The 26,499-nt window shown below is 44.1% G+C and overlaps 1 protein-coding gene across 2 annotated transcripts in view; it reads left to right on the plus strand.

The window, feature by feature from the left end:
* LOC115094414 overlaps positions 1-26,499 on the plus strand; it is a 72,635-nt gene that overhangs the window by 20,314 nt on the left and 25,822 nt on the right. The window contains exons 1-6 of one of the 2 annotated variants that reach the window (XM_029607444.1): positions 2,332-2,580; positions 13,573-13,656; positions 14,244-14,357; positions 15,057-16,739; positions 19,238-19,337; positions 22,795-22,943. In XM_029607444.1, coding sequence (XP_029463304.1) covers positions 13,590-13,656; positions 14,244-14,357; positions 15,057-16,739; positions 19,238-19,337; positions 22,795-22,943 — 2,113 coding nt within the window. In that variant the 5' untranslated portion in view covers positions 2,332-2,580; positions 13,573-13,589. Of the gene's footprint in view, positions 1-2,331; positions 2,581-13,572; positions 13,657-14,243; positions 14,358-15,056; positions 16,740-19,237; positions 19,338-22,794; positions 22,944-26,499 lie in introns of those variants that run through there. The other variant, XM_029607443.1, reaches the window with a different exon arrangement.

The following is a 26,499-nucleotide window of genomic DNA, read 5'->3' on the forward strand; positions in this document are numbered from 1 at the left end:
GACAAGCATATCTCTGAAACTGGGGGGGGGGGGGGGGAGGGGCGAGAGACGGAGGCTTGATCCCATGCACACTGCCAAGGCAGAGAAGGCACTACACATTCAGACCACTGAGCATGAGGGGAGAAGAAATCCACATCAGAATGAGGTAGGGGCAATGCGCAGCTGGCGCCATTTTGAAAAATGATGCAGCCCATCCATTGCCCCTACTATGTGACACTGGGTGTTTGTGATGAGTCCTGTGGGATATGGGAGAGGGGGTGGGGGTGGGGGTCTGCTGGTAGGGGGCTTCAATCTTTAATAAATAGTAAGGATTTGGGTGGGTTCTATTTTTTCTCTTTTGAAATTTGCATTTTTTAACACCCCCCCCCCCCAAAAGAAAATGATATAAAAAGCAACACAAAATATTGTGTTTTTTCCTATGGTTTTTTCCTAAAATTCAATGAAATAGCTGGATTAATTCAACATCTGCCTAAATCCATTTTGAATATCGGGTTTGTAATATCTATGACAGGATGTTACACGGGCATTAATAATGCAGTCTGGCACTCTTAACCGATAGAGGCAATGAGACAGCAGAGAATGCTTTCGATCTCTCATCAATTGAGTATTGGTGGCTGTATTTGGGTTATCCTAATTAATCACATTGGTTTCAAGGTGTGGCCAACCTAGTAAGGGTCTTGCTGAACCTGATACACTCAGCAAGCAGGCTCACTCTGGCATGACAAGTTTTAAATAAGTTAGAAGCAATGCACAAACGAATGTGCCACATCCAGGTGTCCAGTTTCCAAAGCTTTCCAACCTGTTCAAAACAAGTGCAGACAGTTTTAGCTTTGGTTGGTGGTAAGCCGAAGCCCAGATGCTACTGGCTTTTAGGTGTTATCATAAAGATGAATTGTAAAAGCCCAACGCACATCGAAATTAGGGGATGCGTGAATCTGTCGGGACAGCGCGCGCCGAGCGGATTTTAAAAGCTGGCCTGATATGCGCGTCCTTGCCACTGCACGCATAAATGAAAAGTTAAAAAAAAAAGGGTGGGGGATGGGCGTTCCTGGACTCAAACTTGAAATTTGCACGTAAATACTTATGCGCACTGGCGCGAGCCACTAACTTTACTTCTGCTATGGATATCATGGAAGTTGTAAAACAAAAACTTCTAGGCAGATCCGCAGGGTTTTAAAGGTCGGGGCTAACAGGGGCGAAGGGAGGCTACTAAACTAAGGGGCTTTGGAAGTCCTGTCCCTTACCTGGGCAAACTGGGAACGACCTGGGAAAACTGGTAATGGCGTCGGCACGCATGTTTTTTAACCGCCCCCCCCCCCCCCCACTTGTCCGGTAGAGGCGGCATTTGGACGCGCAGGCATGCGTCCACTTAAAATTGCACGCGTGGTCAGATAATTTTATAACACGCATGCACATACACGTGTACATTACAAAATGGCCACGTCCCGAATGCGCGCACATGTGCGCCCCTGCGCTGGTTTAAAAGTTACCATCATAATATTGTTTATTTTATTGTATTTTGGAAGATGGAGCTGCTTTGACTTTTGATGCACTGTGTTGGGAAAAATAAATACATATGCTTGTCCCTTCTTAACATTTCTACATGGCTTAGCTACACATACACATACACATTACTTAGGGGAATGCCTGGATGAACATAAGAACATAAGAACATAAGAACATGCCATACTGGGTCAGACCAAGGATCCATCAAGCCCAGCATCCTGTTTCCAACAGTGGCCAATCCAGGCCATAAGAACCTGGCAAGTACCCAAAAACTAAGTCTATTCCATGTTACCATTGCTAATGGCAGTGGCTATTCTCTAAGTGAACTTAATAGCAGGTAATGGACTTCTTCTCCAAGAACTTAGCCAATCCTTTTTTAAACACAGCTATACTAACTGCACTAACCACATCCTCTGGCAACAAATTCCATAGTTTAACTGTGCGTTGAGTAAAAAAGAACTTCCTCCGATTAGTTTTAAATGTGCCACATGCTAACTTCATGGAGTGCCCATGAAGTTAGCATGTGGGGATATTCGATGATTAGGTCTCTATGTGTTGAAATGGACCTCAGATGGCTTCCCACTGTAATAAGTTTTAACATGCAGTGAATGGTATGGAAGACACTTATGTTCCTATTAAGACAGAAAGGAGGGTGATTAAAAATGGAGAAGGGAAAAAGGCAAGAGGGAGGAAATGGGAAGCTTGTAAATTTGCCTGTGACTCAGCTCCGTGAGAGCTTTGACAAATATTGCTTCATAAGGTGGTGTAATATATGGAAGGGGAAGGTTCAAATTTGAATAAACAGTCATTCTGCAAGAACGATTTTAAAACTTCCTACACTGTATGCTTGTTGATCACTCAGCACCATTTATTCAAAGGGACTCTGACTGGGTGACTTTGTAGCCAACTGTGGATTTTCATTTAAGAAAACTGAATGCCAGCGCTAGAAAACCTCATAAGGAGTTTTTCAACAGAATCCTCAGTATTTACTGTTCCATAAGACTTGGTGTTTGACAGGCTTCAGCACAATCCATGCTGAATGTGAATCAACTTCAAAAAGAAACCCTGACAAAGGTAAGGAAAGCAGCTACTTAAAGCAAACATAACTATTTGCCTTTCTCTATAATGTAAACCACTAATTATTAGCTTACTTCAGTATATAGCCAATTAAAAACACTGTTTTATTGATACATGAGTAGCAAAACCCACTCAAATATTCATGAATGTTTGGTGTATGGGATGAAACATGAGCAGGCTGTGGACTCTTTATTCAATCGAAACACTGAACTGTAGTTACCAATTATAATTACCATTAAGAATATTATTTATAAAGGCTTTTCCCCCGCATTCATAGTCTATGGGACACATTGTGAGAGAAATTAAGATGATCAAACACAAAAGAGCCTAAAGGCTGACTTTCTCACCTAAGAAAAGTGCTGCTGTCTTTGTTACAAGCTGAACAGAATTATCTGAGCTTTAGAAAGTTGGTTAAAGCCTGGCTGTTTGATCATGCTTTTTCTGGGTATCCAGTGGTTGAAATGAAAATGGAAACTAAACTGATTGATACAATGGTGGTGAATAATTCCATTTTTAATAATATATTATCATTATAATGACTTTATGCTGTATTTTAGGGATGTGCAGGCCAATCATTTTCATTGTTTCCAGTTTGTTTAATGTTTATTTTGATTTGGTTCATTTCCTGAATATATATATATATATATATATATATATAAAATACAAACCCCCCCCACTAATTGGGCCTCATGGGTCCTTCCAACCCCCTCCTATCTTCCCAAAAAGTCATAGAGCCTAAGAAGAGCCCAGTTGATGCCTCCCCGGGCCCTTCCAACCCCCCTGCCAACCAGAAAAGCAAAACAAAACACAGGATCTGGGCCTCAACATCTGGACTGAGCCAAACCCCACTGGTTCCTCCCTAGACCCCTATGATCTCCCTCTTGCCCCCCCAAAGTTTGCCAGGGCTGGGGACCTCCTTGCCCAAACCAATACACTTCTGTGAGGTCCACCAGGTGAAAAGGCAGGAATCAAGCCTACTCACTCCTGCCCTGGCTGCCTCACCATGCTTTAAAATTGGCACCGGTGGCCCTGAGGATGATATCAAAGTTATGTGACTTAGGAACCTGTCTCACTTGCAGCTGGAAGACAGGGCAGGAATTAGTGAGCATGACCCCTTCCTTTTTCTTCTGCCGTTCCCCACAGAAAGGCAAAAGTTTGGGAGTCATAGGGCGGGTTTGAGATGCCCAGGGTGGCCCTGGCTGGGGAAACCTGGTTTCCATGTATTTTTGCTGGACAGAAGGGGGTTTGGAGGGACCTCAGACGTTCCCAGCTGGGCTTGGCCCAGGCCCCACGGCTTTCTTGGGTGGTGGGAGGAGGAATTGAGGGCCTCAGAAAGGCCCATTTGTTTTGTTTTTTAATAAAACAAAAATTACCAAAGGCTTTCAGGTATTTTTGTGCAAGGCTATTTTCACTTCTTTACATTTGGAAAGAACTGAAAATGACCTCTCTCGATTGAGATGTGATATTCATTTAAAAGAAATGCACATCCCTAATTAATTATTTTTGTTATGTACGTTCTGTGCTTGTATTTTGTACCTCACTTTGGCCTAGATTCATCAAATTGCTATAAATATAGCGGAGATAGCACCCGTGATAAAAAAAAAAAAATGAGAGTAGTTAGGATAATTTCCGGTCTCCAGCATTGCATAGGCAAGTAATGCAAAGCATATTACATTATCGTGTCGCTCGCTGTGTCAGTGCATTCCGCGTTGCATCAGCGCATCATGCGTCATTTTACGTGGCTAGCATTGATTAGTGCAAGATGCATTACTTTTGCAATTTATATACCCCGGCTTCCTGCAGCTGCCTCTTTGAGGGTGTGTCAGGCATGGCAGAGAGAGAGGAGGTGAGTTTTTGGATAGTGGTTGGCATAGAAGTTTAGTTAGTGATTTCTGAGTGCTGTGTCCTTGATTTGCGTTTCTCACCTGATTCCCTGTTCCTTTGTATTTTGTCTTTTACTGTGTGTGAATGTTTTTGTTAGTTTGTCACATTTGTCAGTCTTTGTGCAGGAGTGAGGAGGAATGGTGGTGGTGAAGGAGTGGAGGACTGAGGCGGAATAGAGGAGTGAGGAGTGGTGGAGGAGTGGAAGAGTGAGGAGGAGTGATAGTGGAGGAGGGGTGAGAAGGACTGGTGGTGGTGGTGGAGGAGTGGAGGAGGATAAGGAGGAGTGGGGGGTGTAATGAGGAGGAGTGAGGAGAATGGATCATGAGAGGCGTGGGGAGAGAGGAGAGGAGAGATGTGTGTAGAGGAGGGGGTGAAGGAAAGAGGAGGTGGGAGGACCAGGGCAGGATTGTTAGGAGTAGGAGTAGGGATAGGGACAGGAGTAGAGATAGGCAGGAGGGAAGAGATAGGAGAAGTTGGGAGGGGGAAGGGGATAGGCAGGCTAGGAAGGAGGGAGGCTAGGGCTAGAGAGAGAGGGCAGAGGGGAAGAGAGTTTGGAGGGCATGGGCAGGAGAGGGGAGGAAGAGAGGAAGGGAGGGGAGTAGGGAGGACACCTCTCTGGAAGCGGAACTGGCACCCCCTTCTGGCTGCCAGGCAGCAGAACACCCTCCTCTCAGAGCTCTCTAGTTCAGTGTGCAGAACCACGAGATGGTGATTGCAGGTTGCCATCCTCTTTGGAAACTGTGCAGCCAAGACTTTGAAGGCAGCCAAGGGTCAGATCTGGTGCACCATAGCCCAGGTGATTTCCAGGCACAGGGGTGTCCAACGCAGCAGGGAACAGGTGGCCCACAGGTACCAGGACATCAAGGCGCAGTTGAAGGCAAAGATGGCGAGCCGAAAAAAATATATATGTAGGACCGGAGGAGAAACCCCTTATCCCATCATCCTCATACCCATGGAGCAGTCCCTCATGCAATGGCTGGGGCTGGATGTCTTCGTGGACATGGCTGAGTGGCTGGATACCACATGAGCTGCAGCGGTAAGTTCACCTCATCTGTAAATGACCAGGTTACAACAGTTGTACACATCATTTGGCATAAGATGCTCACAATGCTTTAGATGCAAAGTGCGCCTCTGATGTCAAATGCAAAATGGATACTTGTTGCCATTGGTACTTATGTCTTATTCTTTGTTTCCACAGCTCTCACCCATGAATCTGCCAGTCCCAGCCATCAAGCCCCAGGGACCAGCCAGCAAGCCCCAGGGACCAGAAGTGTACCGGTCCTTTTGCAGAGGGCCTTGCTGATGGATGCCCAGACCCAGGTGAGGAGGAGGAGGAGGACCAGCAGCAACAGCCTCAGGAGGCTATGCAGATGCTTGAACCCCTGGGCTCAGTCAGCCCACTGAATGTGTCCCTGAACATCTCCAGCTTCATGGAGGAACCCATCCTGGACTGGGAACCAGTTGATGCAGCACAGCCTCAAGCCAGCACACCATGGCACCAGCCTAAAGCACCAGGCCCTTGGCAGGAGCAGCCCAGCAACCCCTCATGCCACATTTGGAGGCCCAAATTTCAACACTCCACATCACCATCAGAGCAGCACCAGCAACAGCCCCAGGACCAGCACCATCAACAGAGGAGTCGATGCATGAGTAGCTGGACCACTGGAAAGGAGGCATGGGGTAAACTTATGCCAGATATGGGCCGAGCTAGTGCACCTCAGAGTCAGGCCCTGTGGGATAAGACTGCCGCCCGCACACACACACACACACACACACACACACACACACACACATACAGGGTGTATTGATGCTGGCCACATTAATCAACAGTATGACCACCAACATTCTCATGCAATCCTTCAAAGGATGCCTGAACATTTATCGTGTCTTCCCCAGCATCACTAAACTCCGCACCCTGTAGCAGTGTCTGGCCTGATAAATGCCTGAGGGGTAGGCCCCCAAAAGACATGCCCCCCCCAAGTGGCAAGCCACAACATGGAAAGGGGTCATGAAGCAGCAAAGGTAGTGGCACTGAATGCCAAATAAGAAGAGTTATACCAACAAGCCTGGGCGGGCCTCTCTACAGAGTTCCTATGCAAGCTAGATGAAAGAAGCATACTGGGCCTGTCCTCACTAGAGAATTCCTGTGCCGGTAAATGGAAGAAGCCTGCTGGACCCATTCTCACTATAGAGTTCCTGTGCCGGCTACTTGGAAGAAGCCTGCTGGGTCTGTCCTCACTACAGTGTTCCTGTGCTGGCTAGCAGAAGGGATGGTCTACTGTCTGTCATTGTGGTTCTGCAGCCTAGCTCTAAAGTCCTCTTTGATGCTCTGCCTGTCTTCCAGCCTCCTTGATGCAGCCTTCAGTCACGGTCCAGCTGCTGCCTCTTCTTATCATGTCTCATTTCCTGCTCCTGATACTGGTGTTTGTCTCATCTCAACTCATCTCAGCTCATGCTGCTTCTACCTCCATGCTGCTGTGTCTTCTCCTGTGCGTCCTGCCTCCAAGCTGTTGTGTCTTCTCCTGGGCCTCCTGCCTCCATACAGCTGTGTCTTCTCCTGGGCCTCCTGCCTCCATGCTGTTGTGTCTTCTCCTGGGCCTCCTGCCTCCATACAGCTGTGTTTTCTCCTGGGTCTCCTGCCTCCATACAGCTGTGTTTTCTCCTGGGCCTCCTGCCTCCATACAGCTGTGTTTTCTCCTGGGTCTCCTGCCTCCATACAGCTGTGTTTTCTCCTGGAGCTCCTGCCTCCAAGCTGTTGTGTCTTCTCCTGGGCCTCCTGCCTCCATGCTGCTGTGTCTTGTCCGGGTGCTTGGCCTCTATGCTGCACTCTTTGGTCCTGATTCTGCTGCCTTCTTGCTGAACTCTGCTGCTTTGCCCCTTAGGTTGTCCCCCATTTGAGTGCGCTTTCAACATGGATTGTCTGGGGCCTTTTCCTTGCCATCACATAGTAAGGCTATTATCAGCAGCACAAACATTAGCGCTGTACTGTAACTATTGGCAGTGCCACTTCTGCTTTCTATGTTCTTTGCTGTGATCATGATTGTGCCAAATGATAAGATGCAAAGCCTGTATATATAATGATGCCATTTCAAACAATGTATGTATAGGTCTACACAGAAAGTGCTGTTTTCAGTTCATTTACAATATAATGTGCTATTTGCTATCTTGTCCTTGCAGAATGTAATTATCAAAGATTTTGACAGTTGACTTAATTTGTTCGCTAATAAAGTGTCATTGGTTTGAAAAATTCACTTTCTGGTTGGGTCATTTCATTCTGTATTTTTTGTCTTAATGGTTCACTAGGTGCAAGGTTTGCCCTGAATGTAACCTGGCATGCTAGAGTGCCCTTGCACATTCCAATAGCCACTTATCTAGCAGGCAAGACCATATGGGCTAAGCCATACAATTGAACACTTATTGTATGCTCCTAAGGAAGACAGCAAGAGCTAAACAAGAAACTCCTTACTGGGGAGCTTCACTGTTGTCTTCTGTTGCCTTATTCACACAGCATACTTTTAGCTAACTCTTGGTTACATGGGCCTGTACGTGAGAGACACTAGCAAGCTAGTTTCAGCTCCATACACTCTTCAGTACAATAGCTGTGGAAATGCTTGGTTATAGGTGCATACCCAATGGGTTGTACAGCTATGTGCCAGTCATAGTAGAGCGATAACCCATTAGCTTCTTCCATAGTGAACATATATCACACTTCTGATGATACAACGGCCCTTCTCTCTAGCTATAGCACCGAATACTCTCATTACATCACTCTTTTGTCAGAGGCCTACTTGAAAAGTGACTTATTGCCAAGGTGTGGTTCATCTGTAGGGAGCTAAAATGTGCAGCTGCAGGTGTCTAGCCCACAGAGTATATTGTGTACATGTAGAGCTTGTGTAGTGTTAAGGGAAAGTTACAGTCATCATCACACAAGACCTTGAGCCCCCTTACTTGCGACATGACTCCACTTCAAAGGCTATCTGTACCCAACCCTTTTTGGGTTTAACACTAAACAAAATATATTGTCTACATGCAGGCTTCAGGATCAGGGTGTCAACTAAGAACATAAGAAATTGCCATGCTGGGTCAGACCAAGGGTCCATCAAGCCCAGCATTCTGTTTCCAACAGAGGCCAAAACCAGGCCACAAGAACCTGGCAATTACCCAAACACTAAGAAGATCCCATGCTACTGATGCAATCAATAGCAGTGGCCATTCCCTAAGTAAAATTGATTAATAGCCATTAATGGACTTCTCCTCCAAGAACTTATCTAAACCTTTTTTGAACCCAGCTACACTAACTGCACTAATCACATCCTCTGGCAACAAATTCCAGAGCTTTATTGTGCCTTGAATGAAAACTGCTGTGTGAGAACTGAGGAGGAGGAGTGAGGGAATAGTATCATGTAGAGAATGCCCACAGGCCAAGAGCAGAGGGCTTAGGGGGTTGCTGCTGCTGCTTGGGACCAGGTAGACTTCCATAGACTGGCTGGCACCCTGTAGTGGCCTGGCTTGGAGATCTGTATAATACATGTAAGGAGGCTAAAGAGACCAGTGACCAGAAAAAGGGAACCTCAGATAAGACTGCCACCAGGCCTCAGGCACCTGCTAAGAAAACCAATCCCACAACCCTCCCCCTACGCACCAGGTATCTGCTACATGGTGACATTAACCCCTTCCCAAAACCATTAATCTGAATAACCCCACTCCGCATTCCTGCCATCCCAACTTACCCACATTCAGGGGAGAGCTTCTTAACTCCCACAACCCCCCTCCCAAAACTGGAAAGCCTCTCTGGCAGCTGAAACTCTGGGAACCCTGCACACCTCCAATTAACTGGACTATTAGGCCCACTCCAAGTAGTAGGTGGAAAAGCCTTAGGGGCAGGGGGTGGAAAGTGCGCCTTATAGGCAGATGTCAACTCATCCAAAATATTAGACTGCATATTTGAGGTGTGACTCTGGCAAGTTTCACACCCCCACCTCTCTCTCAAAGCAAGGTATAAACAGTGAGCCTAGGGGAAATGTAAGAGTACTACACGTGAGCCCATTCATACAGCAGCCCATACTGTCTCTGAGGCAACTCTTCAAGAGTGGAAGCACTGGATCACCTGAGTCCAGTGTGTGCAAAATGAATGCACACACACTGCCTGCTCTGGGGCATGCATTGATGTGTTAAGGGAGTGCAACAGCATCTCCCAGACACTGAGATTGACAGAGGCTAACAGAGCACTTCACTCACCAAGATGCACACTGAAAAACATATCTATTGAGTACTGCCTACCTGCAGCACTTTGTACATTTACACATGGCCAATGCAAATGTTCCTTGACTGTTTGTCATTAAACATCATTGATGTCTGTGGCAGCCTGTCCCTAATGCTAATGAAGTACTCAGCACAGAAGACTATGAACACCTGCCCGCATAAAAGACATCTGTCAGAGGCATATATGAAACATACTTTGTCTGAGGTTCTAACATGGGCCCCTCAAGGCCTCAGTTGGCACTAAATGCATATCTTGCAAGAGACCAACACAGACAGGGCATAAGCCATCGTGCCAACCATATGAGATCTCTGGAAGAAGTAGGCCAATACATTCAGCACTGTGGCTGATTTTACAATGGAGATAGCATGTAGGCTCCTGAAGTCATCAGCTGATAACAGTTTCTCTAGCCTTTATGTTATACATAGTGCTGATCATTGAGAGTCTATCAGCACAAATGTCCTGCTTACCACTAACTGTAAAAATGACAACCACATGAAGCACAGTCTAGAGGACAGCAGCTCTTCCAGCTTGCCCATAAGTTCTGCCAGCCATGGAGATCAGCAAGGACCTGCAAACATAAAACCACAGAAAGGTGATAAATGACTTGGAAATGGAACAACTGCAAGCTGTTTGCGCAAGGAGTGCTCAGCCTATGTGCTTTAAGGGTGGCCACAGATAGCATTAGGACTGTAACTGATACTAGCTATCGCTACAAGCAAACTACTTTGCATATTTTCTGGATACATACATATGTACAAACAGCAGTACCACATGACTATCTGTGAGCTACAACAGCCCAAGGCCTAGGAAATACAAGACTATAAATATCTGCATGCAGGGGAGTAAGACCAGGATTGGATCAACATGTCCTGTAAATCTGGAGCAAGTTGGTAACCCTAGTCAACAGAGGCTGTGAAACTGCTAAGGCAGTGGTGTTAGCTGTGTCTTGATATGCCCATGTGACACTAAGCCTCCCCAGTACAAATGCCTAACTTCACATGCATAGCTATGGAATGAGGCTGTAAAAAGGGAACTCTGTCATTGAAACCTTAAACTGTCTACCTGTACCTTTAGACTATCTTTAAGCTTCAGAGCTAATTGGGATTTATAGCATTTCTAGAACTGTTGCTCTCCATGCTTGAGGCCCAGCTGGGGTCCCATCACACCCATTTTTTAAGATGGCGCTGGCCGTCCATTGCTCCTACTATGGCACTGGTAGCCCCTGTCACATGGTAAGGGCAAAGGGCCACCGGCGCCATTTTGATTCCTGCAAGCCCGATGGCCTGAGAGCGGAAGATCGCTCCCGAGACGCCCCTTGGACCACGAGGGATTTCAATAAATCTTTGGGAGGGGGATCGGGATGGTGGGGGGGGGGGGTTGTAATTAAGTAAATTTGAAGGGTTGGGGTGGGTTTGGGTTTTTTTTTTTTTTAAATAAATGTGCCCCTTCCCCCCGTGCTAACCCGAAAAATGATTTTCCCTGAAATTTCGAGGGAAACCCAATCGTTTTTCGGGTCCTCCGAACCATGCCGAATTGGACAATTTTGTTGAAATTTTCCAATTCGGCAAAAACGAATTAACATCTCTAGTGTGGATACTTCAAGCTTGTGATTAGCCAGTGAGATTTCAACTGCTCTAAATGGGAGGATATGAACAGGGCATTTTTGAAAGTGAACCTGTAGAAAGTGTATAGTGCCTGCTCATACACCAAGCTTATGGCAAGTGCATTGTTTGCCCTCACAAGATTAGCAGGCCTCTGCAGCATGGGGGGAAAAAGGCAGGCCCTGGGGAAATGGCCTGCAGATGTAAGTGTACAAGCCACTTGTCATATCAGCAATGCTGTTACATCCCCCACAGCCCCCCCATGTCTGTGCCATTTGCCACAACCACATAGGCCGAGATGGAATATAGAAAGAAGCATCTCTCTTACCTACGAGCCAACCATCACCATATAGGCTGTCCTCAAAATCTTTGCACATGCCTGATTGCCCGTATAAAGAAATCTTGCGCAGCTCCCAGGTACCTGGCCACCATGTCGAGGATGCAAATTTGAGCATCACAGACCACTTGCACGTTGATAGAGTAGAAGAGCTTTCTGTTGCGGTACATCTCCTCCTGACAGGAGGTGGAATGATGGCTACGTGAGTGCAATCAATGGCCCCCAGAACTCTGGGAAAGTTTGCAAAGGCATAAAAGCCTCTCTTCAAGTCCATCAAGTCCTGCCTGACCCGAGGAAATGCTATGTAGTGATTAATGTGGTCAGAGACTGCTGTAATGATCTGGTTCAGACAGCGGGGAAAAGTGGTTTTGGACATTCCCCCCCACAACCCCTACTGTCGTTTGGAAGGAGTTGGATGTGATGAAATGCAGGGTGGCCAACAATTTGGTGAGTCCAGGCACAGCATGGGACCTTTCGGTGACCAGATCCAAATTCCCTCAGATTTCTTCATATAATTCCAGGATAACCCAAGAGCTAAGGCGATACCTGCTAACCATATGATTCTCTTGCATGCCCAGCAATGATGCTCTGGGAGGAAAGATGGGATCCCTGTATCTCCTCTACTGTGGCCGTCTACGTACCAGGCGCCACTATGGACCCCGACCCTGTGGGGCCAGTGGCTCGGCTTCTGGTGCAGGGACTTCCCTAGGTCGGCTTGGAATTGCCCTTGCCTGTTGTTGAGGTTGCTCTTGTTCCTCTTGTTATTGTCTGTGGCGAGCCTCCCAAAGCATCTAGTATCCCCCAACAAGTAAACTTACTACACATTATGGGCATAAGAAGTTAGGCCAGGTAAGAACAGGTGTTTTTATTGGCCCAGGCAAGTGTGTCTGATAAAATACTTTTTATTGTGCACGATAATCACCCTGATAATTCCTGTGATTCACGATAATGTCTGCAGTTGTGTGATAAAAAGTGTTTTTTACCGTATTGCAAAACATAGGTGTAGTTATTTCTAGTATTGAAAACCACGTTGTGCGTTACTCTATCACATTCCACGCTAGCAGACCCTCATTTTCATAAACTCCACCCAAACTCCTCTCACTGGAATGCTCAATGTTGAATTTGCATATGCCTTTGCGTTGCATTATTTATCACATGTGTTAGGGCTTTATCACATATGTGTTAAGGCCCTAACGCCAATTGATAAATGACCCAGTCAAATAGTTATGATGGTTTGGCAAATAAATTTAAAATAAATAAATGTTCCCATTAATTTTAAATCTATTAACTGCTCTATAGGTTATAATATATAGCCAGTAAAGCAATATAATCAAAAGAATATTGTGGAATTCTATTCAAGAATACACTTAGATCAATAAATAGCATACATCTACCTTAAGGCTTCTCAATCTTTCCGTATTAACTTAAAACCTCAACTGTTTTTTGTTGAGTGTTCTGTCTGGCTATCTTGACTAAATTGTAAGCTCAAAAGAGTAGGGATTGTCCATTATATGCTTCTATACAGTACTGCATACATCTGGTATATACTATACAAATCATGATGATAATAATAATAATTTACTAAAGTCAATGTTTGCAAATAAAAGCTAGATGATTGATAGACCATATTTTCCCTCAGGGAAGATCAAATTAATATTAATAGCCCCAAGTGGCCTTGTCTCCCCCAATCCTTGAAGTTCAGTGTAGATTTTATGCTAATAAGGATGTCAGTGCAGTGCAAATTTTATGGCAACAAGTCAAGTATAAAATTAGGCAAAGACCTTTCATTTGGTAAAAAGCTTGAGAAATGAGAAACATGATTTTGCTTGATCAATTTATATATGATAAATACCTGGAAGGGGAAACATTCAGTTATAAATTGTGTTCCAATTTTCATTTGGTAGAAGACAACAGTTCAACTATGGTGGTGTCAAAGAAAACAGATGATACCTTAGGATTCCTTACTATATCTGCTGGAAGAATCACTGGTATGTACTATCAATGGTATAGTATTATATTATGAAAATACAGCATATAATGACAAAAAAAATCAATAGACACAAAATTGAAAAATAAATTCAATCATAAATATTATATAATAATAAACACCTAAAATAGCAGCAAACTAAGAACACAGCTGAAAGGATATTGCTAGAAAGTCATCGTAGTTATTAGTCAATTTATAAAATGCATAAAAAGCTTGATCATAAAGCTTGATCATAACAGACTTATGGAATAGCTAATTTTCAGAAACATGTCTCAATGGGTATCAAATAAATATGAAACAAATCAGTTTCCATTTCAAGAGACTACTGTCTTTACCTCATTGTTCTACTATAACTGATTGCACTATGTATTTTTCTTTATATTGATATCTTGATTATTGATTTATATTTATATTTGTCTGTAAGGAAACACACTTGACTAATAAAGGTGTTGCAATGCAGGCTTTGGAAGCTCTTGAATCTCAGCCAACTCTTGCTCTAGTATAAAATTTACCTGTACTCTTTCACCTTTCCATTATCAATGTTCAGCATTTTATTTGTTTTCTGTTTTTGTGGTTTATTGTCTTCAGGCTCCTTTTTATTGGCTCTCAGTTTCTACAGCTCCACTAGAGCAGTTCCCTTGATCCCAAGCACTGCGTTGGGGGTTCTGCTGCTCATTCTTGCAGCTCTCTTGGCGTATGCAGGTAAAGTAATTGGACTTGGAAATAACTGAGACTATTTTTATTTAAGTTTACATGTTCATATTTATTTTTCTGGTAATTGGCATTTGCCTTTTTTTGTACTTATTCTGGGCAAATGAACCTTGTAATTACTGCACTGAGTGATGAAATCTGAAGACTCATTAAATCCTATCTCCATCACTTTCTGTTTGACTTCAAGCAAGTTGCTCCACCTGCTAGACATCAAACTTATTAGGCACTGATGTACTAACCTGAGATTGGCTCTTTAGGAATGGTGCGGTACCATAAGATATTTTTTCTCATGATATTACCAAGTATTTCCATTTAAGCAATTTTCTTGTGACAAACTGTGTGTGAAATCGGAGACATTATTAACTTAACTACATCTCCCTGCACAATTTTCCACATGCAATTTTGTAATGCCAAAATTATTAATGAGCTAGTTGCATGACTCCAGCTCATTAATGATTTTGCATAATTTTTATGAACATTACAAATACAAAATTATACATCAAAGAATGGCAAATAGTTTGCGAGCAGAATTATGTGGGCAGTTTGCCATTTTTCCACATAGGATCATGATTTTGAGGCCACTCTCAGGTTAGCACACTGGCCTTTTAGACTGTAAAAATGCCTAAGAAAAGGGTCTTCTGACACCTTATGTACAAATAATAATTACTGTGATTAATGTTATTCCTGCAGGAGTCCAGAAGAGTTTGGGGAATGCCCCTGTTGTCGTTTCTTTTTGCCTAACTGTTTCAGCGCTGTGGTGCAGTTCTGGCGTGATCCAAATCCTTCAGGGGCAAGGAATTCTGCATGGAGCCAATGATATGCGAAATGCCATGATCCCTGGGCTGCTGGCTTTTAGTTTGGGTATGTTTATCATTGGAGCTGTGGGGCTTCTTCAAAAGGAAATTTCCATTGCCATTATGGCATTTGCCATTTCATTTTCTAATGCTCATGGAATTGTGATGTTTTTGGACAGCAGCTTTGGCTCTTCTGCTGTTGCATGTAACTATCTTATTGTCACAATTGTCAGCGTCTATCTCTTGCTGGGTGGGGTCCTACGTTTCCTCAGTATGCAACGAATCATCCTTCCTGGCACAGCCCCGCCTAAGGGTATAGTGAATGGGCAAAGCCAAGGCAAGGGTGCCAGTAAAAATGATTTGGTTGTAATTGGCTTGATTCTGAATATATCGTCTGCTAGTGTCTTTGGCTGCAAACTTCTAGGAGTGACGACTGCTCTGTTTGTGGGTCAGGTGCCATGGCTTTTGGTAGCTGGTGTTTACCAAATAGGGATCTGTATTCTGTCTTACCGCTGCCTTGATACACTTGCTGCTACATTTTTTGGCTTCACTTCTATCCTGAGGTTTGCTGAAGCCTATTCTCTCTTGTTTCAGATGTGGCAGGCATTTGAGCCAGTGTTTCCTATTCCTATTCTGGTGGTTTTTGCTGTCTTATTTTTTATTTTAGCATTGTTCTTCACTAGTAAAAGTCTAGTGGAAGGCTTGTATGTTCTCTTGTTTGTGGCCTACTGCATTGCAATTAGCTGTAAGCCTACTGGTATTTTCCAATGTGGACCTCAGGGAGTGGATATTGTTATTTTTGTGGCCTCTGCTTTTCTAGCACTGGTTTATCTTTACAACATTAAAGCAGTTGTTAAAATCCCTACAGGAGAAGGAATGCTTAAGGATTTGCTTTCAAGAACTCATATTTTTAAGTTTTCTCTAAAAAAGGACCTTAATATCCCCTTCCTTGGCTATTCCAAATATGGAAATGCTGAGGTGCTCGGCCATGCCTGCAATACCCTTGCTGCTTTTTGCATCACAACAATTGACCCAACATCACCACTTATCACTGTTATGCTGCCCTGGAAGGTGGTTGCTGGTGGTTTTCTTCAGGTTCTGAGTGGCTCAGTGGCTTTTTCCCATGGCAAAACACTTGAAAGCACCGCATTCATTTTTTATGGTATAATGTGGATTATATGGGGCTTCTTTCGATTTGGCAGTTTGTATGGTGCCATTAGGGGATTCAACATAGCTGTGGGCATTATCTGCTTTATGATTTTCAACTGCTTCATTGTCTTCTGCACTCTGTTTTTAAGCAAAGTTTGGTTCATTTACTCTCTCACCTTTGAACTCATCATCATCAGCTTTCTCTTGGATGCACTCAATGCTTTGCCATTCGGTTATGATATTGCTGTCACCATTATTTTCGGCCTGGTCAGTTTTTACTGCTTTTTCTTGGCCTTATTCAATAGCACTTTTGAAAGTCCCCAGCTCCCAGTTGGTACCCCCTTTCTGAAAGTCAGTGGCTTTGGGAATGGAAGTGCCGTATGTCCTCATCTGCCTTGCAGGAAAGCAACCTCTGTCAAGAGAATTGCAGGTAAAGAATATCCATGATGAAAAAAAAAACAAAAAACCTTGGACATAAATGTAGTTGGATTTAAAAAATATGCCAGTCTTCAAGACAACTGAAGTCAATTACAATTAGTAGTTTTCTGCTATAAATTGTTTTAGAGAACAATTAAATGTTTTAACATTTGTAGCTTATGTTAAGAGATACTTTTGGTTCTTTCTCTCCTCAGAAATGGTCATTTCCCTTTATAAATTTTTTAAAATTGTATATTTGAACAAAAAACCTAAGCTTTACCTCATTAGAATCTACCATGAGCTCTTTTCATTAGCAAAGTTAACGATAGTAACTAAATAAATCACACCTAGCTAAGACTTTATAGGGTAGATTTTAAAAGCCCTACACATGTCAAACCCGGGAAATACATGTGTCTTGGGCCAGCATGTGGTACACGGATTTAAAAAAGTGCCTGGATACGCGCATAAATCCAAAAGGCAAAAAGGTGGGGGCTGGGGGTGCGTGGAATCTGGGCGGAACATGGGCAGTTCTGTCCATAACCAAAACTGTGCACGTAAGTACTTACACGCACAAGATACACTGGGGTCCCCTACCATGTGTCTTTGCTTCTGCTATAGAGAAGTAAGTAGGAAAAAAAAACCTAGGCTACTCAGCAGGGTTTTAAAGGTCGGGGCACGTACTGTAAAAGAAAGGCTAGTTAGCTAGGGCAGGTAAGGAAGAACTATCCTTTAACTGGGCGAACTGGGAATGGACTGGAGAAATGGGTATTGGTGTCAGCCCACGTATCTTACAAAATCCCCACACTTATGTGGTAGGCGCCACATTTGTGTGCATGCACATAAAATTGTGCACACATGTATGAGCATAGAACTGATTTTATAATATGCATGCATATATTCGCAAATATTATAAAGTGGACGTGTCCATGTGCACAAGCTGGCAAACACATGCAGATGTGCTCCCGCTCGCCATATTGAAAGTTATCATCCCCCTGTTTCATGTCTGCTTTAAAATGTCTGCCTTCTACTTCTCTTTCAACCGGATTATATGGATCCCTACAGACAAAGGCCAACATGAGACCTAAGTGAAGAGGTTGACTTATTCCACCATTGCAATCTGTTCCTACTTTTCCATGTGCGCAGAATAAGGGGGATATGTCTTGTCATGTCCTTTCCTGCAGATAGACATCTTATTTTGTGGTTGTTTTTATAGAATATAAGATATAAACCAGGGTTCCTAACTCTCTCCTGGAAGCACACCCAGCCAGTCAGGTTTTCAGGATTGCCACAATGAATAAGCATGAGATATATTTGCATACCCTGGGTCTCCAATGTTCGTTATAGATATCCTGAAAACCTGACTGGTTTATTATTTATTTATTATTTAAAAGGCTTATATACCACACTCTACAAAAGAATGTCTGAAACAGTTTACATGTTAATATATGTAGTCCAGATCACAATATGCAAAAACAGAAAATACAATTGGACTAACAAATAATAAATGATGCATGGGGACAAAGACCACTAAACATGAGTTTCAAGTGTCCAGTTCTATTGTACTTTTAGTGTCGATTGGGCAGCATGCAGGAAAAATGGAATTTAGTTCATTACTGGAACATGTTTAAAATGAGCAATTTTTAGAACTTTTTGAAAATTTTTATGTCCAGAATGTCCCGCATTTTGTCTGAAAGGGAGTTCTATAGTCTTGGTCCAGCAGCAGAGAAGGCCCGGTCTCTAGTAATATTTAATCTTACCAGTTTAGGAGCAGGGATTTCCAGCAGGTTTTTATTGGCCGATCATAGCTGTCTTGATGGTTTATAAATCTGAAGGGCAGTACTTAGCCAAACGGATGCATCATTATGTAACAGCTTAAATATAAACATTAAAGCTTTGTACTGAATATGGTACACAATAGGCAGCCAATGTAAGGACAAGCACAGGAGTTTTGTGATCTCTGGGTGAGTACCTGTCAGGAAATGTGCGGCCACATTTTGAACTATTTGCGATGGATGGATTGTACATGCTTGCTGTTAGGCCAAGGTATAGAGAGTTGCAATAATCCAGGTTGTTTAATGTTAATGATTGTAAAACCAGACAGAAATTATTAGTTTCAAGAAGGGGTTTTAGATGTTTTAGCAGGTGTAATTTATACAAATATAATTTAACAGCAGTGGAGATGAAATGTTCCATAGAGAGATTCAGATCAACTATGATGCCTATGTTTCTTGCTTTACGCGTAACTGCTTTGTGGGTGATTGGTTAGGTGTGCCTGCAGGAAAGGGTTAGTAAGCACTAATATAGACTAATGAGTTTCTTTAGATAATTCACATATCTGGAAAAGGGAAACAAATCTGCTCTATGCTACAGCAAAGAACCAGAGCAGAGCACTTTTTCTGTTTTCCAGAGTTATGGAATGAAGAATGGAAATCTATTAGCTATCCATATAGTGTGCTGAGCCAAAGAGATAATTCAATTCAGCTAATGATATTTATCCTAATCCTGTTGTAGAAATCATGAAGAATGGAGGTATCTGTGGTATCCCCACAGACACAATGTATATGCTGGTGGCAGCGTACAGTCGTCCTGACGCTGTGGAGAAGGCATATAGGTATGTTTTATGGGGTTTTTAAAAATCTTACAGAAATACTTGTATCATTCATCATCCATGCAGATTTTCATAGGCATGAGAATTTCTTTGAAAGCTACAACTTAATTAGATACCCTAGAGACCTATGGGAATATGATGAATGAAAAGGTGCAAAAGTTATATTTTGAGGACAATAGCTGCGTTCACCGGGATTTAATGCATATTAATTGCCCCGTATTGACTGCTCTGTGCATGCTTTCACAGTGTGCATACTCGGAGTTGCATAACCATTGCCTGCCCCCCCCCCAGCACTGCATTGGATTATCCCACTAATATAATTTTTAGAGATGTGAATCGTGTGATCAATCGTCTTAACGATCGATTTTGGCTGGGGGGGGAGGGAATCGGATCGTCGCGGTTTTGTTTTTTTAAATATCGTGTAAATCATAAATCGGGGGAGGGCGGGAAAACCGGCACCCTAAAACAACCCTAAAACCCACCCCGACACTTTAAAATAAACCCCCCACCCTCCCGAACCCCCCCAAAAGTCTTAAATTACCTGGGGTCCAGTGGGGGGGTCCCGGTGTGATCTTCCACTCTCGGGCCACGGGTGCGTTGATAGAAATGGCGCCGGCGCTACCTTTGCCGACAGGGCAAAGGTAGCGCCGGCGCCATTTTGGTTCCTGTCCCCCGACGTCACGAGCATAGGAGATCGCTCCCGGACCCCCGCTGGACTCCCAGCGACTTTTGGCCAGCTTGGGGGGGCCTCCTGACCCCCACAAGACTTGCCAAAAGTCCAGCAGGGGTCCGGGAACGACCTCCTGCACTCGAATCGTGTTGCCGTATTGCAAAATGGCGCCGGTCATACGGCCAGCGCCATTTTGCAATACGGCAATATGGCCATAAAGGGTCGGGGTGGGTTTTAGGGTTGTTTTAGTGTGCCGGTTTTCCCGCCCTCCCCCTTCCCCTCCCCCTTCCCCCGATTTACGATTTTTGACGATAAATCGGGGGAATTCCTATTATATATCGCCTCTAATGATTTTTGACGATTTAAAATATTTCGGACGATATTTTAAATCGTCAAAAAACGATTCACATCCCTAATAATTTTATACCATTTTGTAGACCATTCAATTTGGAATTTAACAGTACTTTACACATTACTTAAATTTATTATTTATGGCCAGAATGTATGATAGAAAAAATAGCTTCAGATTGACCGTTTTAAGACTGTAACTTTTAAACAGACTCACGGACACACATTTGCACATGTTTGTCGGCCCGTGTCCAGGGATGTGACCATTTTATAACACACATGCATATGTGCGCACGTTATAAAAGACATTGACCGCGCACACATGTGCGCACAATATTACGTGAGCATGCGCCTATGCAAGCAAATGCCGCTTTTATCACGTAAGTGAAGGGATTTTAGTAGACACGCACACCAACGTCATTTACAGTTTTCCCAGTTTGTTCCCAGTTTGCCAAGATAAGCGATAGGAACAGTATATCGTTAGCGAGTCAGGGCTGATATCCAGGTGTTTCATGTTATTTCAAAACCATTGAAAACTGAAACTCATACTAAGAAAGGCTCTGGTTTAATAGCCTCCCATTTCCCCTGTTAGCCCTGACCTTTAAAACCCTGCCGAGCGATCTATTTTTCCTTATTACTTACATAGCCTCCATAGCAGAAGTAAAGTTATGCAACAGGGGACCCCGACGCACTCCTGTGTGCGTAAGTATTTATGCATAAATTTGAAGCTGAAATCCAGGAACGCTCTCACCCTGCCCCCTTTACAGAATTTTTCATTTGTGCCACAGCAGCACGAAATATGCGTGTACGCAGGCGCCTTTTAAAATCTGATCGGCACATGCCGGCCCAACATATTAGCATATCTCACGGTTCTGGTGTGCACCGGGCTTTTAAAATTCACCTTTAAGTGTATTGAATTTCTTGGAGTGCATAATGCTGGAACAACCTTTATTATGAAAAAGCGGATTGCCGAAAAATTAGGTCGAAGTGGAAGCTGGGTTCAGAGGACATGGGGCAAGACTACCGACAAGTGTATTACGGAAGTCGACCACTAAAATTGTTTCAGAGAAAGCCAAAAATGTATTGAAAATTCCAGCAACAAGCAGAAAACAGCTGTTACCAGGTGGCATGAATGATTTTGGATGAGAGGAAGAAAAAAAATTGATAGAGGAACAGTATATCGTTAGCGAGTCAGGGCTGATATCCAGGTGTTTCATGTTATTTCAAAACCATTGAAAACTGAAACTCATACTAAGAAAGGCTCTGGCTGTGAATTGGTTACAAAATTGGGTGAAGAAGAGTTCCTTCAATTACTGCCTTCCGATGAATTATTCATTTGGCAATTCAAAAAAACACTTGTTCAAAATGTTCAAGTTTTGTTAAAATCTTTGAATAAAATTATCAATGAGGAACATTATCTCCAAATTGTCAGAAACCCTGCTTGCATTGGCCCTTTTATCATGTTAACAGTGCAGAAAAATGTGAGTAATCAAAGAACACAGAGAATCTTGGGGTGGCACTTATTTTCGAAATGCTATTTTAGCTAAAAATACTATCCCATTTTTGAGTGATCTGTAAAACATTTTGGTAGTAGGAAAAGCTACTTTTGTTCATGATAAGGCACCATGCATGTGAGCCAATGCCATGCAACAGCAGGCTATAGAAAATGGCATGATTTTTGGGGTAATGACGTTTGGCAAGGGAACACTCTCCAGACTTGAATGCAGCTGAAAAATAGGTGTCATTATTGAGAATGAAGTGGAAAGTTTATTGTTGAAGGAAAGTGGTTAGGGACATTATTCCATCAAAACTTTGCACTGAAATTTGGAATTGGTCATTAAATTTGGAAAATGATACCAATTTGTTTCAAAATTTGTGTTCATATCCTGCTCGTTTTGAAGCTGTTTTGCAAGCTAACGGTGGGCACACCTTCTATTAATTATATGTGGTTTAAGTCCATTTGGAATGCTGATTAACAGGGCATATTGCATGTCTCTATCAGATTTATGGGTGCTGCTGCAGTGGGGGAGGCAAAGGTTATGCAACACCCGGTACTTTTAGCTGGTTGTGAGGAGGAGTTCCCGGGGTGGGCTTAAGTCAGAGGAGGGAAAACAGTGCATGTACATGACATTTATTCCCCTCACACATTCCTCTACATTCCTACATCTGGGTCTCACAACATATTTGCACCCCCAAATGTTCATGAAAGGTAATTAAATGTTATTGTACATGATTCAAATTTGTACTAATTCAACCATTTTCCTCTCCATTATTGTTGGAACTTTCTACCTTAGTGTTGGTTCTGAATGATCAACACACACTCTATTAATCAAATGACAATATTTGATTTTCCCCCTGCAAAGACTGCTGAGAACAAAACAACCTGGGTAAAAGACTTAGAAAAAAAGATTATTATTTTTCACATAAGCATTTCCATTCCAGAACAAAGGTGCACACTCAGGATCGTCCAATGTCCCTATGGATCTCTAGTCTCAACCAACTGCAATCAGTGAAGCATTTCTTTAGTCCGTTGCTCTGGGACTTTATGCAAGCTGCCTGGCCTTCTTCCATCAGTCTGGTGATTCAAAAAGGTGAGGAAAAGAAAAGAACTAGGTTCCATACTGCATGGCTCCTCATTTCTACAAGCAAAGGGAGTCATTTTCAAAAGGATGTGCCTGTGTAAATGTAACTATTATTGTAGCAATTTTCAAAAGCCATTTACCCGTGTAAATGGCTTATGCGGGTAAATCTTATGGATAATTCAATAGCACATATGTAGCATTTTTTAAAAGCCTACTTACACAGGTAAAGTGTATTTACATGTGTAAGACCCATTTTAAGCATATACATGCTTTTGAAAATCAGGCCCATAATCTCAAAAGGATGGATTTTAAAAAATTTTACCCAGCTAGCTAATTTTTACATGCAACCTAATCAGCTTAAAATCTACCCTAAATCTAACCAGCCAAAATCTAACCAGCTAGATTTAGGATAGCAATGTCAGCACAGAGTTAGGCACCTAAACTTAGTCAACTACCCCTGAAATTCAGTCAGCTAGTTTTAACCACTCATCAGGTGGGAAGACAATTTTCATCCCTGAATTTATCACAGCCTAATGACTTACAGGGTCATTCATCATTTCACAATAGGTCGTAATTGCATGTGAGAACGCCGTAATGCACGCGATAGACAGCATATTGCAAATTGTGTATGCAAATTTAACATTGATATAAAAGTGGACAGATTGTGGGCAGAATAAATGTAAAATAGGGGGTGGTAGCACTGCGTGTCATACCTATCACACGTTATCGCAGACTTTGTTCACAGGAAATAACTACACCTTTTTTCTTGGCGTTATGGGCCAAAAAATAATTGCAGCCTTTATCGCGCAGTGAGGTATTATCGCGGTGCATACCACGTGCAAAAAAAACTCGAAATATAACACACACACCTACCATGCCTTCCTGGACCAATAAAAATGCTTGATTTTACAGGGTCAACTCTAGTAAAGCCATTTTGTTTGTGACAAGTGTACATGTAGAGGCATACATAATGCCTCGCCAGGCTCACTGCAGACGAGAACACGTGGAAGAAGAACAAAGTAAATAACAGCCAAGGCCACTTCCAAGATGTTTCATGGAAGTACCAGCACCGGAGGCAGAGGCTGTGGTACCACCGACTCAGGGTCTGCTCGAGCATCCGGCAAGTAGGCAGCCACAGCACTGGAGATACATGGAGCATATATTTCCACCACGCACCTCCTTGCTGGGCATGCCAGAGGACTTTGTGGTTAGCAGGTATGGCCTCAGCTCTCAAGCAATCCAGGAATTATATGAAGACCTCTGAGGGGATCTGGATCCGGTCACTCAAAGGTTCTATGCTGTCCCCGGCCTCACCAAACTCTTGGCTGCCCTCCATTTCACCGCAAGTGGGTCTTTCCAAACTACAGTAGGAGTTGTGGGGGATGTCCCAAACCACTTTCTTACACTGTCTCGACCAAGTCATCGAAGTAGTCACTGACTACATTAATAGCTACATGAAATTTCCTTGCGAGCATCAGGAGTTGATGGATTTGAAGAGAGGTTTCTATGCCTTTGCACACTTTCCAAATGTTGTTGGAGCTATCGACTGCACTCACGTGGCCATCACTCTACCCCGCCAAAGGGAGGAGACGTACCGCAACAGAAAGCTCTTTCACTCCATCAATGTCCAAGTGGTCTGTGATGCTGGAATGTGCATCCTGGATGAGGTGGCCAGGTACCTGAGAGCCATGCATAATTCCTTTATACTTAGGCAATCGGGCCTCTTTGAAAATTTTGAGGCCGGCCTGTATGGTGATGGTTGGCTTGTAGGTAAGAAAAACTTTTCTTTGTAAGTTATCTGTCTGCCTATGTGTATGTGCATAATGGCACCAAAATGAGGGTGCATGTGGTGGAGTATACGATCAGTGGCCTGTCAAGGGCCTTGTATTTGTGTATGGTGGCCATTCGCCCAGGCCATGCCTTTTTGTCCCCATGTTTCACAGGCTGACAAAATGAGTCAGGGCAAACAGTGCATATGACGTGAAGTTTGCTGAGTAAGAAAGTGCTATACACTTAGGGGCGGATTTTCAGAGCCCTGCTCGCGTAAATCCGCCCAAAACCGGGCGGATTTACGCGAGCAGGGCCCTGCGCGCCGGGAAGCCTATTTTACATAGGCCTCCCGGCGCGCGCAGAGCCCCGGGACTCGCGTACGTCCCGGGGTTCTCGGAGGGGGGCGTGTCGGGGGGGGCGGGGCCGGAGCGCGCGGCGTTGCGGGGGCGTGTCGGCAGCGTTTTGGGGGCGGGTACGGGGCGTGGCTACGGCCCGGGGGCGTGGCCGCGCCCTCCGTACCCGCCCCCCAGGTCGCGGCCCGGCGCGCAGCAGGCCCGCTGGCGCGCGGGGATTTACGTCTCCCTCCGGGAGGCGTAAATCCCCCGACAAAGGTAAGGGGGGGGTGTAGACAGGGCCGGGTGGGTGGGTTAGGTAGGGGAAGGGAGGGTAAGGTGAGGGGAGGGCAAAGGAAAGTTCCCTCCGAGGCCGCTCCGATTTCGGAGCGGCCTTGGAGGGAACGGGGGGAGGCAGCGCGGCTCGGCGCGCGCAGGCTATACAAAATCGATAGCCTTGCGCGCGCCGATCCAGGATTTTAGTGGATACGCGCGGCTCCGCGCGTATCTACTAAAATCCAGCGTACTTTTGTTTGCGCCTGGAGCGCAAACAAAAGTAGGCTGTTCGCGCTCGTCTGAAAATCTACCCCTTAGCATGTCTACATTATCCGAAAGGACCCGTTCCTATCCTACCCTTGGAAGATTTTTCAATGTCACTGGTTAATTTCTAGCTTCACCCATCCACACTGCTACCACAGCACCATCACTTCTGGGTGTTATGGCTGCATCTGGGAGATTGTTGCATATTGTTTCTGTACAACCTTAAACACTGGTTCCACACCCATTATCTTGTGCATGTTGATAGTTTGCCATATTCCCTGCATATGGACTTACTAATGGGTTTTGTTGCATCTGTTGGTCTCAGATGGCTTCGATCTTTGTGCCTCACCTTTGTCTCTGCTCTCCCCACTAGCCTTGGGAAGATGGCTGCCGCCGCTTCTGCATGCCACTCTCTCCGGCGTCCCCGGAAAGGCAATGGGAAAGCCTCACACCATGTTTCTCCTAAGGGCCTCCTAGGGTGCGCGTGCGCACGCCACCCACATCTTTATCCATGTCATGGCATGTCTAAAGGCGTGTCTAAAGGCTCTTAGATGATTTCTGGGATTTACCAACTACTACAGAACATTCATCAAGAATTACTCTTCACTAACTGTTCCACTAACAGCAATGATTAAGAAAGGTGCCAACGTCACCAATAGGTCTACGGAAGCTGTGACAGCATTTCAGAAACTGAAAGACGCCTTCTTGAGAGTAAGCCATGCCTCCGACATCCGGATCCGACCTGGCCCTTCATCTTAGAGGTTGATGCCTCGGATGTAGGCGTAGGGGCCATGTTAAGCCAGACCAGTGACTCTAAGATCTTGCATCCATGTTCTTTTTTCTCCCGACGCTTCTCGCCAGCGGAGAAGAACTATGGCATTGGGGTTAAAGAACTACTGCAATAAAGATAGCATTCAAAGAGT

The sequence above is a fragment of the Rhinatrema bivittatum genome, chromosome 6 (genome assembly GCF_901001135.1).
Source record: "Rhinatrema bivittatum chromosome 6, aRhiBiv1.1, whole genome shotgun sequence".
NCBI lineage: Eukaryota > Metazoa > Chordata > Amphibia > Gymnophiona > Rhinatrematidae > Rhinatrema > Rhinatrema bivittatum.